The sequence below is a fragment of the Chelmon rostratus genome, chromosome 4, assembly GCF_017976325.1.
Source record: "Chelmon rostratus isolate fCheRos1 chromosome 4, fCheRos1.pri, whole genome shotgun sequence".
Lineage (NCBI taxonomy): Eukaryota > Metazoa > Chordata > Actinopteri > Chaetodontiformes > Chaetodontidae > Chelmon > Chelmon rostratus.
The window spans coordinates 4,683,780-4,701,567 of record NC_055661.1 but is presented as its reverse complement, the minus strand read 5'-3'; the positions used below and the strand labels follow the sequence as shown (position 1 = coordinate 4,701,567).

The following is a 17,788-nucleotide window of genomic DNA, read 5'->3' as shown; positions in this document are numbered from 1 at the left end:
CATCAGGAACAAGTCAAAAGGCAAGCTTTGTCATTTCCGAGGGGCAGACGTGACGTGGGAATGAGAATTGGATTCACCAAACGTCGGACTAAACACGCGCCCTGTATTTGCTCTTCACCTGTGTGGCCATATCTCAGTATTTCTATTTATTCCTCCTCTGGCTACAACGCTCCTCTCACACTTCACTTTCGAGTGCTTTCCTGGTTCAATAAAGCCTTCGTCTTATGTTTGTACATTGCTGCTGCTGTAACATTGTTACAGATAATAGAGGAGAAAGGGCTCCACTGAGATCTATGCCACAATATCCACCCTTTAATAAACAATGTTACATGACAAGGGAGAAGCAGAGGTGGACAGAGAAACAGAGAAGACGAGGAGGAAGAGCTTGAGCAGAAATCCAGGTCCTTGTGTAGTTTAACTGACAGATTATGGAAACATAAAGTTCGTTTTATGTTCTGTTTTGACTGAGCGCACGTGTCTGCTCCCTGGATCTCTCATCTAATCTCCCTCCTGCTCCACAAACCCAACAACTGTACATCTCCCACTGCCACCTAGCACTGATAACCCAAGCAAAACTGAATGTTTAGATCTCGATCCCACATTTTGCTGAATAATAATTGAGCAGCTGGTTTGATGCAGCTGAGAGACAGAGTGCAGCAGATAAGATTACGCTGTTTTCCTCTGAAACGAGAAGTAGCATATGCACACAAGTGGTCTCCACATCCCATAACATGGCGGCCACTGGCTGCTGTGTCTTGGGTCCACCTGACCATGTGCATTCGCTGCAGACTTTCAGAGACAGTGACAGTATCTGAGATCATGCTTGATGCACAGACAGGTCTGTCCAGAGAACTGCAGAACAGAAACTTTTCCTTGCAGATGAAACAGGGTGGTGGCCACTTTAAACTCCTGGACAGAAGAGTCAGTTGATGCTGTCTGCCCTGCAGGCCAGCAAGGGACAATTTACTGTCAGATGTGCCGCCATAACTGCCACCAGTCGAGGTGTATACAAAATATCGTGTAGCTAGGAGCTTCTGAAAGGTTAAATGCCCTGAAAATGTTGTTCATTGGTCTCACATCAACATATAACTTTCTGCTTAAGTCAGACTTTTCTGTTTTTGTCCTCAGATGGAAAAAAGTGACGACTCATGCATTGGTGCACCAATCACAGTTTGCCAACGTTTTAATCAGAATCTGATGACAGTTGTTGGGTTGTTTTTTTATGTTGCCAGGTCCCTGTCAATCAAGTGTGGGGGTAATAGACATTAATGTTTTTCATACCTAGGAACAAGAACAACAAACAAGAATTTCTGTGAATGAGATATTTAGCGTGATTTAGTGTGTACCTCCTCTTCAGCTACCTTTGCTTTGTGTCGCTCAGCAGCAGCACCGACACACTGAAGGCCGTGTGTGTGTGTGTGTGTGATTCTTTAGATTTGAAATCAAGTGATATACACAGCCAATCTTAACGCTACAATTTTGCAGACTGCAAGAAGACTCAGTGATTATTCTGGAATTAAGACAAAAGATCGACTAAATGTATTGTTTACAACCTCGAAAAGAACGAGAACTGTCTTTCTCTCCCCATGCTTCCTGTCTGTATTGCTATTGTCACCATCATATAAGAAATAATCTTGACATTTCCAGTTTTCTAGAGTCCTAGGTGAGTAAGCCCTAAGTCCAACCAACAGTACAAAACCCAAAGATATTATATAAAACAGGTCAAAACAGCAAATCTGCACAACACAGAAGCTGGAACCTTCAAAACTGTTGTATTTTTGCTTGATAAATTACTTAAGTGACTAATTATTCCCCCGTTATTAAAATGATTGTTGGTTAATTTAATGGTGATGTGTTCATAGACCAATCATTTCTGCAATAACATATACTTTGTTACTTTCCACTCTGGCATTTGGTCTGCGTAATTAGTCCTGAAATCGTCAACTGCGAGCAGTCACAACGAGACGGAGAGAGCGTCCCAGTCGTGGTGTTTAATGATCTGTGGAAATGCCAACAGTGGAGCGTGAACGCCATGTGGAAACAGACACACACACACACACATGCTCACACAGAAATGCATGAGGCTCACTATGACTCTAATTACAAGGTTCCTTTGAAAATGGACACAACTTTTAACCCCCGCCCCCCCCACCTCTGTTCATTTCTGTACTACTTCCTCATCTCCTCCCTGTCACTGACTGCCCGTGTTGCTGCTCTGCTGGTGTTTCCTGTGGGACTGGAGGTGTGAAGGTTATTAACCCGAAGACGACAAAGACATCTGCCCTCCCTCCCTCCACTGCACAGTTAAATCAAGAAAGACAAAAGGGCACAAAGTGGAAGTGAGAGAGTGTGTACCTGTTTTGAAGTTGTATTCTGTGCTGCTTTTTACCAATTCCAGTCAAATATAACCACTCTGTAAATCCAGTCTTTATCCATTAGTAGCCTCTACCTCTTGTGCAGTCTTTTGTAACATCGCCTTTACGAAGCCTCATAATTTCCCAATCACTCTTTCATGAGCCGTATCGCAGGTTGCCACCGCTCTTCATCCCACCCATCTGTGCCTCAATCATTCAGTCACATCTGATCGATTCCTCTGCTCTTGATGAATTAGGATGAATTTGTCCCAATGGATCTGCAGGTGCATGTTCCTGTTTGACCTCACACTGTAACAGATAACTTTGTCTTTTCATGACGCAAAATGTGGTTATCAAAAGCAGAGGTAAGTTATCCTTATGGCTAAAAGCTAAATTTGGTTGGAATTTTTCATGTTTCGAGAACAGATGGAATGAATTGGACCACTTATCTCAAATTCTGTTGGGAGATTCAAATAGTTTTGTGTTGCTTTTTCTTCCAGTTGGAGAAACAAACTGAGCCAGGTTGTTTCAGAAAAATACTAATTCAATATGTCTATAATTTCATTATTGCAGGGCTTTTTATATATTCATGCTGTTGAATTGATCATTTTTGTGCACTGACTGGAGCGGGGGCCCCTCATGTCATCTTCAGTTTTTCAACTAACAGTCTTACTTTGTGCTGCTGCCAATCTTGGCCAGGACTGCCTTGAACGAGAGATTTTTAATCTGAATGGGAAGTATCGAGGTTTAAAAAAGGTAAAAGATACTCTTTTTTCTGTTTTACCTGTAGAAGGTCACTGAAAAAGACACAAAATGACCACAAAAAGGCACATAGCAGCTAAAAATGGCGGCAGAATGGCTGCAGAGACATACAAAGAGGTGCAAAGGATGTATGACTGGTGGAGAAGAACCTTTAAATGTGAGTTTTTCCACACATTTTCACTGATTTTACAAACAAACTCCCTTCTTTACAACCTCAGTCCTGCAGTTTCTAAACCTGCCTGTGTGCACAAATGACTAATCTTCTTGGCTAATTCATTGCACAAATTAACAGAATTAACAGAGCATGTGAACCACCATAACTGACATTTTAAAACATCCCACAAACATTAATATATGTGTTAATATCTGTCCAAAATCAAAAACAACTGTACCAAACTTCCTTTGGATTAGATTTTTCATGGCCTGACAATTTTCACTGCTTATTGTGCTACACAGCCATGTGTAACTGACAACAGCTCAACCTGGCCTGATTGGCTAAAGCACCAAGCATCATTTAATGTTACAATCTAAGTGCATAACATGAAGGAATTCATTCAGTATTTGGTTACGTCAGTAGAAAGATACAGCGGCTAGACACTTGTAAATTCTCTTACTTCATGCACAAGTAATTAAGGCACAAATTAAGCAATTCAAGTGAACTCATTATTGTAATTTGTGTGCACAGAGGTAAGAAATGTATGAGCTTCAGTTTGTTTTTTGTTTTTTTGCTGTTTTTTTGCTGTTTCCTTCGAGAGACGAGTTTATCGTGCAGTTTAAGCAGATGCAGACTAGTGAAGATGGCCTGACTGTGCTGGCTATGTTAGCCACTGCTAAAACTCTGCTCCTACCCTTCCAAGGAAAGCAATGACTCAAGGAGCGATGACACACTTTACTCTCACTCAACTTCCATTTCCTTGTGTGCTTTTGCTTATTTAAACAGCAATTCGCCCTTGCATGAAAATACCTCAATATCAACTGCAGTTCCCTGTGAATTTGATAAGATAAGCCAACTGAACAAACTAGCAAACTCAGCGTTGCCTGAAAATGACGTCAGAGGTGCCGGATATGTCGGTCGAACCCTGCCGGAGCTGAAGGACTGCTTGCTCTGTTGTAAGTTTTGTAAATTCTCTAAAACCACCTGATAAGATCTAAAATGCATTAAGTCATCATGGTCAAAACAAGCCTCTTATTTACATTTTGGAGAGCTCGGGCCTCTCTCACAGTGGTCCTGCTGACCTCCGCCCTCAGGTGGAAACAATAACATGAATCATGGCTGCAGTCCATTCAGGTGTCCCCCTGCAGAGCCATGTCTAAATGGAACAGAGCCATAATCAGTGTTGTTAGCTACACCTAACAGGTGTCTAGGACAAGTCAAAACATAGACCTATTTTTATCCAAAAACACTGATGTTAAGGCGAAGCTGTAATAAACCCAAATCAAAGTAACTACACGCACAGATAAATACAGGAGTGACATGTACAACACCCCATGTCTGAAATGTAATTAAGTCAACATTAAATCTCCTAAAAATGGAGGAAGACCTACAGTTTAAAATGACCGATTACAATACTTCCTTCCCACCTCTACTAGATCCTGCTCTCACCTGCACTGCCCACAACACTTTGGTTAGCGACGCACTGAGGATCTGACCCACGCGACCCTGACACTTCTCCTCAGGACAGCTGTGGCAAAACAAGCCTGAATATTCATGGCTGTTAGCTCATTAAAGGTGGCCTCACAATCAGTGAGGTGCGTGCCATCATTTCCTTTGTCCAGTTTATCCCTCCAGACGCTGCTTCCCGGGCAGTTCCTGCTCTCATGTTGTCTGTGTTTTTTCTCTGAATGCTTGATATTATCTTTCATTGCTTTTTTCTTTAACTGTTTTATTTTCTTTTGATTTTACTTTTACTCTATTCATTCACTCATGCTTCAATCTACAATTGTACCTACCTACCTACCTAGCACATCTAACTCTTTTGAATGTCCATGCACTAATTGTTTCGGTGTGCATTAGTTTTCCATTGTTTTACTGTTTATCTTTGCAGTGTTTTAGTCGCAGCATGAACCATGGATAGAGTGGTGTTCTTGGGTGGGTAACTAAGGACTGATGTGAACAACTTCCAAATCTCTGCTAACCAAACAAGCTGGGTTGTCAGTCAGGCTTCCTTTCAAGAGTTGGGCTTGAAACAGACTTGATAATGTTCTTCTTAAAGCAAAATAGTCATTACACTTATATACATATATTTACACCTACAACGTAGGAAGAGAAGCTTGTCCCAGACTCACTATCCAAAACCGAACCAGACCCATCTATTGTTTGACCCGGACCCCATCAGCAGCATTTCACAGCTGATTACTATGAACATGTTATTATTTTACAAGTTATCAAAACAAAACTTACCTACTGTAACGTCAGTAGCCTTCTCCCCTGTGCTCGTGACTCGTTTCAAATCAGCTTTGCAGTTTTGTTGGATCTAGCATAATAAAGATAGTTTTGCCTGTTTGCCCTTTAGAACTATAATAACAATTACTTGTGCGTTGCCATGGTTGCTAACCTTTGCATTAATTTGCTATCATCTGTGCTCTCCAAGACGAGACTGTTGTGACTCTTATGGTTTCTCACCTTATTTTCCAGCCCATAATTTAATGTTTCAACATTTCAAGTTACAGAACACACACACACACACACGCAGCGTTATAATCAACACTGTCTATGCATTGGCTGGTCTTCTCGGGAACCCGGGACCTGCAGTAATAGAACGAGAACCCAGCTGACCACATAAAGCGTGGATCCAAACCCCAACGGATCCCAGGTCAAGTCTCGGGTCCTCAGGTCTTGGGTCCTGAGTTGGGATCAACCTGTGAAGACCTCTGCCCCAAGGCGCTCTGTGTCTCATGAGTTCAGGGAGAGCACTGAAGTTGGCCTTGCGCTGGCTGATTCATTCATGCTTCGCTATCAGTGGCTCATTCTTCAGCTGTTTGGCTACTAGCTGATAATCAGCATCCAATTCTAATCACGCAGGTGTACAGCATGGGCGTTTTAACCTGACACTTCTCGTTATCACCCTGTTTACACACTCAGGCCAAGACCGTTAGCTGCTGCCGCTCGCTCCTCTGGCCCACCCTCCTCCTTCTGAGCTGCGTTAATGGCGTTGCTTATTTAACAAAGATTTACTGTTTGTGTATGTGTTTGTTAAGGGGTCCAGCATAATACTTTTGCAGAGCCTATTCTGGCAAAATCTATACAAATAAAGCTTGATTGAATGAGTCAACGCTTGCGAGTGTGTGGTTGGCGGGCTGGTTAAGCCACTGGCGAGACCAGACCGGATCAGCTGGGACTGTTTCTCCCTCTTGACAGTCTGGTTTTGTAACAGCTGACTGGAGAAGCGAAGATGTGCCTCAACTTCAGTTAGCGTTCAGTCCGTGCTTGACGCACCTCATACCTGCCACTGCAAACGCTAACCGCCACATCCTTGCCTTGGATGATCACAGGAAAGGCCAACAAGCGATGCAATTAATTCTGAGCGGCGCCAGCTGTGTCGTGCACAGGCAGTCCCACTGGCGAGCCGATGATTGTCTCTCCGACTGTGTAGCTTTCATCAAGCATTTCAGAGTGGAGCTTACCTGTCTGGAATGACCCTGTCACATAACTCAAAACACATGAAAACAAAGAGAAGGCATATTTCGAGAGTAATCGACACGCTTCCAGACAGCATCTCAGATGGAAAATGAAGCTCCTCCTGAAGGACAAGCTGTTCCAGTGCCTGACTTTTTTCTCCTGAGGGAGTGAAGGGAGAATAATGGATGAATCTCCTCTCATTCAGTTGGCTCACCTTCTACCTGAGCTGCGGAGATGAAACAGGGCCAGGTTGGCCATTCGGCTCCTTTAATCCAGACATCTCCTCGCCTGATTAGTTTCCCTGATTGTTTTGGCAGCCCTGCCGAGTGAAGGACAGTAATTTGGTAACAGGAAGCAAATGTGCTTGCTACGCTCTTGATTAAACAGTCGCAATCATCAGCTACAAGAAGGCATCCAGCACCCGGCTCTGTGCGATGGAGTGAGCTTCACATGCAGGTGTGAGTTAAAGGCGTGTGGTTTAATCATACAGTGTAGTCTGATCCATACTCTATAACACATTCATAATCTATACACATTCTAAACTCTCAGAAGTGTTGTCACTTGGCTGAAAGGAAAAAATACTGAGACCTGAAGCGTACATACGTGCCTCAGGTCTATTTAGTTGACAATAGTGAATAAATATATTAATCTACGTAGTGCAACATACAGAGCAGCACACTCTAGTTTTTAATCCCATAGACTCTCAGCATCCGTTGGCCCATTTGATTACAGACGGTAATAGACATCATCTGCTCTCATCATTCTTTGGTTATAGACAGCAGCCTCTCATCTTCTCTCCTCTCTCGAACTTCATCAGTGCCTGTACGATTATGATGGGGAACACTGTTTAGTGTGGGACCATAATAATTACGGCCTACTAGCTCAGTCTTAGAGAAAGCTGCCCCCCCGACACACACACACACACACACGCACACACACAGTTATAACACAGCAGTGCATAACAGACGACACTTTGTGCATCACTACTGATGCCACATATTATGGTCTCTCAGTACTGAGGTCTGAATATTTCAAATGCTGCCTTTCGTTGGCATTTGAAGCTGCTGTATTTTAGCACAGAGCCAGTGAAAAACACTGTCTAGGACAGAAAGTAGGGGTGTCCTCTTTCATTAGATCATTTTTTTTATTGAATTTTGAGAGTTGTCTCTCATGTGTTGGATGAGATCAAAATGGTCTGATTCTCTGAGAAGTTCGACTGCTGGTGATTGTAACCCAGTGGTTATCCTTTATTGAGAAACCTCTATACAGAATTCAGTTCTCTGGAGGGAAGAAACACAGGGGCTCACTGGTGTTGTCCTCAACTCCTGACATTTACTGTCGAAGCTCCAACGCCTTTCACTCCCTTTAACACCGTCTGAAGTAGGTGAAGAGGAGGACAAGTGGCCCTTCAGCCTATAATGATTCTAAGTGAAATGACCAACCTGTGCCGTAAACTCCATAATTTCTTATTAAAAAGTCACATGAAAAAAAGCAACAAACAAAACTAACATTGTCTGTTTCAACACTTTCTGACATTTTCTGAGAATTAAAAAAAAAGGCTCAGTAATTTCCACAGCTGGCCACTGCAGTTTGTGATACCTTACACAAACAGGACGAAGTAGAGCATTTGTTGGGAACTAGTTTTCAGCGTTTCATTATAATATTGAAGAATCAAGTTGCTAAGTGTTTTTAATAGTTTGTGGGCAAGATGGAGACTGACAGAAGAATCGTAAGAGCATTCTGACAGATATGGATGTTTGATTTCTTTTGGTGCTTTCAGGTCTTTCTTTGTACATATTACACAAGCTCTGTCTTTGTGCTTAAACACAACGTTCTCTTCTCCTTCCTTTATGTAACACACAAGTACAGTTACAATCTAGTTGCGCTGATGCAGAAAGGCACTAGCTACCAGTGCCTTAAAAAGTGAGCTAAGGGTTCCTGACCAAGCGTCTGTATGTGATGAGCTGGGAGTGAGAACGGGTTGGTCAGTCAATGAGATGGATGAGGAGCATCACGGCACACATCAGCCTTAATGTAACCTCTGAATGCCAGCAAAGAATGATGTAGATTCAAGTTTGAATTGATTTTTATGCAATCCTTAAAAAGTCTTCAAAAATGTCCTAAAATATTACAAAGTACACTTACTGTACAATTTGATCAATTCATTTAGCTCAGTCAAGTCAAAGCACATCTAATGTATAAAATAAAGAGACAATACACCAAAAAATGACTTACTCTGCAAAAAAACACTTTGTATTAAGGTAAATATTCTAGATTTATATAGAGATTTTCATGTATTTGTGCTATTATAGTTACTGAAAATGAACCTTAATCACTGACTTCTACACGAGTTTCTACACAGCTGCAGAAGCTCTTGTTGCTTCATCCAGCAACTTTAGGGAGCATGACTTCACATAAAAAGACCAGATCCACATGCAAATTCATTTAGAGAGCATAGATCATAAAACCACAGAGGAAAGCAACCTGCCGACATTGTAACAGCTGCATTTCAAACACAATGCAGAAGAAACAGCAGGAGTACAGACGAGACTGTGCTGACATCACACAGCAGTGTCTGCTCTGTGAGCTTTTATTATTATTAATATCATTATTATCATTAGTAGTAGTCGTAGAGGAGTTGTGGTTGTTGTGTTGTTGTATAGCAAACTATACCTGTGTCTCTCAAATGCAATTAAGTATGTATAATTGCACACTTAATTGCATTTCATTTTCACATGTTTTAAAAAGGGATCGATGTTTCTCTAACCACTTCAGCACCACACCGTTAAGCTGTAGCCTACATCTCCTCCTGCACTGTTGCACAGCAGAGTGAGTGCTGTGTGCATGCTGCTGCAGAGGCTCCTTCATTTCATCCTGCAACTTTTGGAAGAAACCAATACCACAGGGAAAGGGGGTGCATGACTTCTTGAAGCATGATATGTGACATAATTATGAGAGTATGTTCTCATGGTTATATGGTGGCCATAACTACAAAATGTATTTCTAAAATATAATACATAAAATAATATGAAAAAAGAAAGAAAAATCTAGATATCAAAATCTGGTTGAATGTACATGATGGTCTGCACGGCCTCCTCGCCACATGGACTTCATCAATGGTGTTAAATACTAACACACACAGACCTGTCCTGGTGGAGCGGTTGTTCTCCTCCCGTTTGAGGATCTGGTTGCATTCCTCCTGAGCCTTCATGTGCTGGACCACCAGGGCACAGTCTGGGTGCATGGCCTCTGTCTAAGAACAGACAGAACACCAGAGGAGAGTTACACATGAAGACACTCCGCGAGACGATGCACGGTTTAGGGGACAGCCACATGAGCAGTGTTTATACTGATGATACCAGAGGTGGGCAGGAATCACTGAGGAATAATGTGTGAGCCAAACAATGGAAAGGATGACACCACATTATTAATTCAACACAGACACATTTCTATAACAGCACATGATTTAGGATGATATGAATGTTATTAAATCAAAAACAACAGTTATTCCTTTGAAATAGAATTAACGGTACAAAGCACAACAAAGGTGTTATGGCACCAGTAAGAGCAATATAAACTCATAAACTTCCTTTAAAAAAAATGTCATTGTATAACAAAGAGCTACTTAGAGCTGAAATTTATAAATTCATCCCTGTTTGAACTGTGTGCTACTGTTCATCACATTACCATGCCAATAATGTTTCCTCACAGCCATCTCAAAGCATTTTTTGTAGGTTCACACATTAAATCAACACACTAATGCAAAAGAAAATCGAATAGACTTTGGTAGCTGGCCTACAATTCATCTTTTGCAAGCGTGGCCGATTTGCACATTCAGCTGCTGTAAAAGCATCTGATTCAGCAAAGAAGCCAGAAGGACAAACGTAGACGTTGGTTTATATACGCCTTCACAGTGTGGGAACAACCAAAGGAAGAGCAGGCATTCACACATGATGCAGAACACAGAAAGGTGCACATTTCAGCTTTAAACTCATCCCTGAAAGTTTTTCACCAAGGCCACCAGAGTTTGTCCACAGGCACAAACATAAGGCCACTAAAAAGCAGAAAGTGTGTGTTTCTGTCAGCCATGTCCTTTATGACCTTGTGACTGCATTAAAAATTCCGTCAAACTCCTTTTATTATCAATATTACTTCATTGCTATTGATAAAAAGTATGCAGTTTTTGATATAGATCAATCTTTATGATTTTACCGTTGCTCTGTGTGCTCTGTAACGTTCATGTGACTTTAATCTAACCTTCGGTGAATACTTATCGTTGCCCCACGTCTCATCCCACTTGAAAACCCAGAAGATGTTGGTGGTTCTCCACCATTGATGAACCTCTGCAGGGTAATCATCACCCAACAGCTGAAACGTGGGAGTGCGACTTCTTCTTAAAGTCCTGACACCTACTGTCAAGCTCCTCTGCCTGCACTTCCTGTCACGTCTTCTGAGAAATGGGAAGAGGTGGACAGAAACCTGCAGACCCAGACAGGCCTATAATAGTCTTAGACGATGCATCAGTTCAAATACACTATGCCATATATATACATATATATTCCAGCAGCAGCATCTCCACCCTGCAGCTCAATTAATTCTGTGCAATCATGCAACAAAATTGATCTACTCTGCTGTAAGGAGTGAGAAGTAATCCCTATAATGGATTTGAGGGTGTGTAATTGATTTCGGTCGGTGTGTTGGGTTGGAAATGTGTGAACCATCACAGGTAGAGCACCTGCCTGTCGGACAGATGGAGACACTGCAGGTGAGCGTGACATTTCACCTCATCCCGTCACAGCGCTGCAGCGCCCAGGACTAACACGAGGGGAGACACTCACTGCTATTGGACAGAAACGAAAAGTGGTTTTACATGTTCTATAGGAAAAGCAATTGCTGCCTGGATTATTTGTTTTTGCAGATTTTTAAAATCTATTTTTACATTTTGGTTTTGATTAAATATTATGATCCACTGTGGACTTTGGAGGTTAAAATAATACAAGATTACACTAAACAGTAATAACAAGAGGCACATAAGCAGAAGTTGAAAGTAGTGAGAATTTTGTGTAGCAGAATTTTGTTTTATCTTGTGTCCAAAATTTAGTCTGCACCCTTCTGGAGGTTACAACTCTATTGCCTTATACAGTAAATCCAGGCTTGCTGATAAATAGCCCCATCAGTTGCTTACATAACACAAGCTAATATCCTTGGATGATTCTGTAAGAGCGACATGAACAATGACAAAGGCTCTCTTGTCAAGTAACCCCCCCCCCATTCCAACAATTCTAATTTAAATCCCCTCAATTTCTATTTAAAGGATAATCTGGTAAACCCACAGTGCCCCCTAAACACATGACATGAGGAGAATTTACTGTAAAAAGGCAAAATATTTACACAATTCATTTTGACTGGGTGGCCCATCACCTCCTACATCATGGATAGTTTATACCTGCAGTAGCAACAAGCGAGTCTGTGTAGCTGGAAAACTCGATCTGGCAGCGCAGCCTCACTGTGACACAAGACATCACAGTCTTATCTGCCCCGCAGGTTTATGGAACAGACCTCCTTTATGCAAGTAAGATAGCAGCACAACACGATGTCTGATGGAGCAACACAATGTGGTTCAGAGCCTGGCAGATGCTTTCTCAACTTCATAGGCACGGAATAACAGAATCAGTGTGTGTGTGTGTGTGTGTGTGTGTGTGTGTGTGTGTGTGTGTGAGTGCCATTTATGCATGCACTTTAATTCTTGGAAGCCTCTATCCAAATGGCAACAGTTTGCGTGGCTGTAATTGTCATTTAAATTCAATCACTGTCTTAACTGGGTCATTATCAGAGGGCGCCGGTCGCCTGCAGCCAACCTTTACCTCGCTGCAACCATTTACATTCAAAAATTTCACAGAGATACAAAGGACAGGTAATCACCAGGTCTCTCATGTATTCAGAGAGCGAGAGTGTTTGTATGTGTGTGTGGGGTGTGTCTATTATCGGCCCTTTAATGTTTTCAATCTCCAGGTCAAAGCAATTCACAATTCACAGCTCGTCTGATACTTCGGTTTATGACATAATATACAAACTACCTGCCTTCAATTTGGGAAAAGATTCAGCCACTAGGAAAGCTAAACAAAGCGGAGCACATCTCTTCCACGCTGACCCCTTTGCACTGGTCACCTGTGGCCTTTCGAGTTGGTTTTAAGGTTTTACGGCTTGCCTCAGGCTGGAGACAGAGGGGAGTGTGTCTTTAAACGTCAGGACTCAAAAACTCTGCAAGTGCCTTCTGTTGAAAATCAGAGGAGAAACCTGAGTGTCCTTTTTTTCAACTCTACAAGCAGCAGAATATCCTCATGAGTGTATATTTGAGGTACTTGTGCTTTCCTTGAGTCCTTTTAAGTTATGCTGCTGTATACTTGTACTCCACATATAACAGTGACAATATCGTCATTGTTTTTATTACACTATGTTTATCTGTAATTATCATTAAATTAAATTCAATTATTGAAAACATTTATTAAAAATGATGCTTACCAATGCAGAAGTAATATTAATGCATTAATATAACTAATGTATAAAAGGCGTACTTTTACTTTTGATACTTTAAGTAAGGTTTTCTAATGTCATTCATTTACTTTTACTTAAAGGTGCCGCAGCTCTATAACAAATGTCTCAAATGTATTTCCTTCCTTGCAAAGCAGATTTTACTTAAAAGTTCGAAAGCTTCATTGTTTAGATCTGTGTTTACTGGCAAGCACTCTTGGTTTCTGCCTTTGTTGGTGCACGGCTGTGTTTCTTGGTGCGTTGGAGCGCGTATGGCATCACTCGTGCATCGCTCATGCCTGTGCACTTGAGAAACAAACATCTCCACAGCATGGTCAGTATTTTTATATGCGTATTTTAGCGTTTTTCAGTTAATTGTTCTGGTTTTACGGCCCTCAACATTACTGTTTGGGTTCATCTAACCACTCTCATTAACCGTCATCAGTCGCAACAGGCAACTGATTTCATAAAACCCACCGTACACTACCTGCTGAAGCGCCAAATTACACACATACAAAGCAGGCTACTAGCTGCTGAGCATAGTGGCATATTGTTGCCAGAGACCAAACCAGAGCTAAGAGGGGAGTGAATATTGGACATTTATCTGCTGTAAACAAAGTTTTAGCTGAATGCTAATGTTACCCTGTGTCTGCTGGAAGTGCAAATAGGAACCTGTTTGCTAATACATTTGCTGCAACAACTTTGCAGCAAATGACAACAAATATTGTCTCAGTGTTGTGTTTACAGCTTGTACTGTTGCCTACAAATGTCCCTGAAAGTCCATTAATGCCATTTTAAGTAAGGTCTCAAATGCAGAACTTCCACTTGCAATAGAGCAGTTATACAGTGTCGTACTGCTGCTTTCACTTAAGTAAAAGAGCCCAACATTTCTCCAGAAGTCTTTTATACAATCAATTGGATTATTTCATATTGTGTATTTTTTCTTCCAATAAACATTCACTTATACCACTGCCTTGGTTAACATAAGGGAATGACTTTATGAGGGAATTTGTACCCCTGTTTTTGACAATTGTAAAAAAAAAAAACATGCTCACAGTACATTAACAAAGGGATAAAATAAAGAAAATAAAGACTGGTTGTGTGCACACTAAATCAGTCCTGCCATGGCCCTATACATGCAATTAGAGTGATCCTGCATGTCAATAAGTGGCCCTAAGTCCATCCTGCAGGTATCAATATCAGTGATGCATAATGAAAACACATAAAACGAGCACCTTCAGTCCTGATTACAATCAGAAGTGCAGCAGAGTCTCTGGAGGAAGCAGCTAATAAAGGAAGGGACAACACACGATCATTAACTGCCCTCGCAACACACAACCAAGTCCTCCATCATGATTTGGTCTCTGATAAAGCCTCAGGTGAGCACACAGCTGATGCAGAAGAAATGCCTTCAGGATGGCATTAAACACAAGCTCGAATAAGGATAAAACCGAATAAAATAGGAATATTCTCCAGTCTGAACTGTCTGCATTATTTGAATTTCAAACAGGCATATGTGCATATGCTGAAAAAAGAGAAAATATTAATGCTTTCTCTTTGCTGCTGTCTGTCTGGAGCCAAAGGCAGCAGAGTCCAGTGAGTGTCCAGTGTTAATGGAGCCACACAAGACACCACTGGTTCTTTTTTTTTCTATTCATTGCATATTCATTTGAGGTATATGTGTGTTTTCATCACAGGCTCCTGCAGAAGTTTATCTCATGTTTATGTTTCATTCATCAAAGGTCAGGAATTTTCTTATCAGGACACCGAAAGTCAAGCCAATACTGCAGAAGCCTGGGGTATTAAACCACCACATAGAATAGCCAATAACACAGCTAAAAGACATGATCACACCACACATGAGAAATTAGTCGTTAATCCATCAGGTAATTATAATCAGCTGAGACTGGTCAGACAGCAGGAGAGCAGCAGGTGGAGACCTGCAGAAAACAGCTTCTCATCTGGGCTTTTTGTGTTGGTGAGATCATTTCCACCACTAATGTAAACTGCATGAATGTGCAATGAGTTATGCAACATTCAAATAACTTTATTTTTCCACCAGAATTTGTGTGGAATGCATCAGCAACGGACCAACACAGTAAAATATAGCAATCTAAGTGATAAAAATAGTACATAAATGGTTTAAAAACTGCTTGGTATTAAATCTATAAGTCATAAAATCGAAATGGATCTTTCCCCCCTTTCATTCCACCATGACCCCTCATGGGAGGTATATGGACAGAATTAAACATGTTAAAAATATACAGCCTAAATGGGCAGTGACACTTGTGCAGTCTTGGCTAAATACAATACAAAGAAAATGTAATGTAAGCCAGGAAATATACTGCAAACAAGCCCCCTCCAATATTCAATATTAAATGAGGAGAGATTGGTTGTCTGTGATGTTGGAGTTCTCAGTCATCTTTATAATTCACCAGCGCACGAATGAGTCATTTTGTATCTTTGAACTAATCTGTTTCTGGCTGTCAAAGCCAGGATTAATAAAATGTGATGATACCCGTCACCTGGATCTCCCATCAGTTTTATAACTGGCACATGATGGCCCCCACAGCAACATGTAGACTGAGGTCTTTCCACAAAGTAAGTGAAGTAAAATCAGATGCTACGACCTACATCTGAGCACACGCACCAAGTGTTCCTAAGCCTCGTCCTGCAGACCCACTAGGTGAACCTGAGTGTCAGCGGACTCACCGTCCCCCACACCGCCAGCTGCAGGAGCAGACCCCAGTGAAGCAATGTGGCCGTCCGCGTCAAACACGAGCCTCCGCAGATGAACACGCTGTGCGATGACATTTTTAAGGTTGGCGCACTTTGAAAACTAAAAAGTCAAACTATGTCCAATGATGCGACCAGTCTTCCCGAATAAGAAATGACTTTTCTGTTAAATTTCCAGACTTGGGAACAGGTCCGCTGTCTCTACGGTGTCCGGTGCAGGACGAGGTCCGCGTGAAGCGCGGGGGACTGAGCGACTGAGCGACTGAGCCGGACGCGGTGCGCTCCTCCCTGAAAAGGCAGAGGCGCACGGGCGCAGCAGCGGCGCGGAGCCGCGCGGACGCGTGAGAGAGGATCCAGAGGAGACGTGTGCCTGCGCACACAGTCTGCTGCAATCACAGCCACAGAGGCGCGTTTGGCTGAGTGACCTGACACTAACCTCTGAACTGGGTCTACTCACTGTACTTTAACCTGTGCATCACAGACAGGTCTCTGTATGAGATCTATCTAAATGTTTGCATCCTATATATCTGCCATTCGTCAAAGGCTTGAATAGACGTATTATTACGAAGTATTATTATTAGATGAGGTTGAAACGTCCAGAAAAATAACATGACTGTTATCATACAAATGAAAAGTTGAATTTATAAGCAGTGGAACACCATCCTGTTCAGTCAAATACACTTGGTGGGTTTTTAAAGCTGCAGTGTTAGTTTGGTCTTTTGTGCACTGTCAGTGAGTCCTTTCAGTCGTTTCACAGGCTGCATAATTCACAAAGAAGACAATATTTACTGCATGTTGTATAACTGCAAGATAAAATCATGGCTGCTTTGATAATGCCTGCAGTGTGTGTGTGTGTGTGTTGTGTGTTGTGTCCTGTGGTACAGAATGCATGCCCTTGCCATTTTGTTTCATTAGCCTACTCAGGACACTTCTTTTGGTGGGTGTTTGTGGGTTGTAGCGGGGATGTGTTGGAGGCACCTGCACCTCGCAGAGGTCGACTGATGACAGACGACGCCTGTGGCTTTTCCACCGGACCACCAACATCTTCCTGCAGTATGAAGTGTGAGTCTCATCTGGGAACAAACGTGCAATAGTGAAGACAGACCATATAGGGATTAAGATTTGCTCTTGGGACAACAAGTCTTCATACCTAAATGACAAAACAGATTAGTCATTGACTTTGGAAACAGCTCATATAATGATTCAATGGGCCTTTTCTGATCACCACCTTGATGGTTGAGGATTCTCTAAGTTTTAATCAATTAGAATTACTTGCTTGACAAGGATCATCTCCACAGTTCAACAAAGCTAAAGACACATATTCCCAAAGATGTGCTTGAAGTCATTCATGCATTCAACATTTTCTTCATAATAAACTCTGAACAGTTCACTCTCTAGTGATCAGATTGAGCTTAAATTGACTTTTTGGAATTGTCATTATTTTCTGCCATTATTAACATTCATACAGTGAAGCTTTGCATGGAGTGATCTTGAGTAGTAAACTACACTGTAGACACTGGACACATATAAAAGCACTACAGTTCCCATCTACCCTTGCATGACAGATAGCAAGTGTCTAAACCTGAAAACCTCTGCTGGTTGAAATTCTTCAAACCAGGAGGACTTGTTTCATCAAAGTCTCAGTGAATGTGATGTGTGAACTGATTTGACAAGAGTGACCTGACATTAAACCACCCAAACACTACAGAATGAGATGCTGGATGTGGAACAGACTGGGAGGGGAGACAGCAAGGTTGATAGGGAGCAGACTATTAGCATTCACTGT

The 17,788-nt window shown here is 41.8% G+C and overlaps 1 protein-coding gene across 1 annotated transcript in view; it reads right to left on the bottom strand.

The window, feature by feature from the left end:
- ghrhrb (growth hormone releasing hormone receptor b) overlaps positions 1–16,080 on the bottom strand; it is a 34,243-nt gene extending 18,163 nt beyond the window's left edge. Inside the window, exons 1-2 of the mRNA XM_041935288.1 lie at positions 15,979–16,080; positions 9,880–9,988 (exon numbers count right to left, since the gene is read on the bottom strand). Of these exons, the coding sequence (XP_041791222.1) occupies positions 9,880–9,988; positions 15,979–16,080 (211 nt within the window). The remainder of the gene's footprint in view (positions 1–9,879; positions 9,989–15,978) is intronic.
- Between the last annotated feature and the right edge of the window lie 1,708 nt (positions 16,081–17,788).